The sequence below is a fragment of the Capsaspora owczarzaki genome (assembly GCF_000151315.2).
Source record: "Capsaspora owczarzaki ATCC 30864 unplaced genomic scaffold supercont2.11, whole genome shotgun sequence".
NCBI classification, from domain to species: Eukaryota; class Filasterea; order Ministeriida; family Capsasporidae; genus Capsaspora; species Capsaspora owczarzaki.
In genome coordinates, this window is record NW_011887302.1 from 611,891 (window position 1) to 613,764 (window position 1,874).

Consider the following 1,874-nt stretch of genomic DNA (forward strand, 5'->3'; position numbering starts at 1 on the left):
GAGACCAAGACCTTCACCGCCCAGGTCATCGTCCTCAACCACCCCGGCCAGATCTCCAACGGCTACGCCCCAGTCCTCGACTGCCACACTGCCCACATTGCCTGCAAGTTCCAGGACATCAAGGAGAAGTGCGACCGTCGCTCTGGCAAGAAGCTCGAAGACGCCCCCAAGTTCGTCAAGTCCGGCGATGCCGCTATTGTCGAGCTCCTCCCCACCAAGCCCATGTGCGTTGAGGCTTTCTCTGACTACCCCCCGCTCGGCCGCTTCGCCGTCCGTGACATGCGTCAGACCGTCGCCGTCGGTGTCATCAAGGCCGTCGACAAGTCCGCCAAGGATGCCAAGGCTGATGGCAAGGACAAGAAGGCTGCTGCCCCCGCCAAGGCTGCCAAGAAGTAAAAAGCCCATTGCTATGATGGCTTTTTAGTTTTTTTTTTCTGTTTCTCTTTGTTAACGGTCCTTTATTCTTCTTTGGGATGGCTTTCCCCCTTTCGTCCCTCTCCTCTTGTTTTTTTTTTCCCCCTCGCTACTTCTTGTAACACACCTGGGTGTTTGTCTTTTTTCTTGTTTCTGGCATAATCTTTCTTGTGCTGGACTTTTCGCTTTTTTGAGACTCTATTCTTTTCTGCTTTGAGGCCTGGCTCTTTCTTGCTTGTGCCGACCATTGGGCTCTTCGGCATCTCTGTATGGATGCTTGGTTCTGATGGGATGTGTTCTGCTCGTACTGACGAGAGCGCATTTGGAAACGTGTGGACCTGTTTGGCGGGACTTGTGCTGTAATGGCACTGACACTTTTTTTTCTTTCCGTTCTGCTTTTGTTTTCTTTGGGTTTTCTTTGTTCTGGCTTGTGTCTTTTGGCTCGTTCTTTGATTGGTATTTCTTTCAGTCTGCTTTCTTTGGTGCTCGGCTGGCGAGGTTTTCGGAGCGGTGCAACAGCAATGGGTTTTCTTTCTTTCGACTGAGGCTTTTTGTGGGTGCTGGTCAAAATGTGCTTTCTTTGCTTTGTCTTTTTGTGGATGCTGCGTTTTTTTTCTCTCCTTTCTGCTTGTCTCTCTCTGGTCTTTGTACATGGTTGGTGTCTTGCTCTTGTCTTTTTTGTTCTTTTCTGGTGGAGGATGGTTTTGTCTCTGTGGTTTTGTTTGGCCTATGTCTGTTTTTTGTCTTTGTTTTTGTGCGCGATGGAGTGCTGGCTCGGTTTTCGCTCTGGCTTGGCGTTTTACATGTTCCTGCGGGACTTCTGGTTGGTGCAACACCCAACGGGATTTTCTGAGGAATGCCTAGCTGAATGTGACTGTTGCTTTTGCATTCTCAACGTGATTGCGCATGGAAACAATAGGCGAAAACCAATGGATGTGGGCCGAGCTTGCTGTTTTGGCGAAATTGTCTTCGTTTCACACTGGAATTGGATGATGGAGGCTTGTGGCGATGCCAATTTCAAAGATTGGAAGGCAAAGCGTGGGGGGGGGGATTTTGCAGTGTTTGCGAAAATGACTTGGCTTGGACTGTGTGTTTTGTCTGGTGCTTTGCCTTGTGTTGAGGGAAAGGATTTCCTGTTGTCGTTCCACCCCTGCGAAGATCACGCGAGCTCTGTGCTGTGGATTGCGGGTGTTTACAAAGGATGCTGGTGTTTGAACCTGTCTTTGGATGTCGGCTGGGATGAAAATGATCTTTGGGAAATGGAGCGTGGAAATGGATGGAAGATTGTGTTTACCCCCCGGCTTTTGGGTTTGCTGTTTGTGTGCTTTTGATGGTTGTTGTCTTGGAACATGACCTGTCTGCCTTGCGTCCGTCGCGATGTTTACCTCCGATTTGACCATTTAGACTTCCTCTTATCTGAGGCCAGGTTTGTGCTCTGCAATGGGGCTGTTTGGCTTGGC

At 49.6% G+C, this 1,874-nt stretch overlaps 1 protein-coding gene across 1 annotated transcript; it reads left to right on the forward strand.

Annotated features, from left to right (window-relative positions):
• Nucleotides 1-983: 983 nt before the first annotated feature.
• CAOG_08981 (hypothetical protein) lies at nucleotides 984-1,745 on the forward strand (the record flags this gene model as incomplete). Its single annotated transcript, XM_011272357.1, has 1 exon — nucleotides 984-1,745. One exon carries the CDS (start codon nucleotides 984-986, stop codon nucleotides 1,743-1,745), a length of 762 nt encoding a protein of 253 aa, XP_011270659.1.
• Between the last annotated feature and the right edge of the window lie 129 nt (nucleotides 1,746-1,874).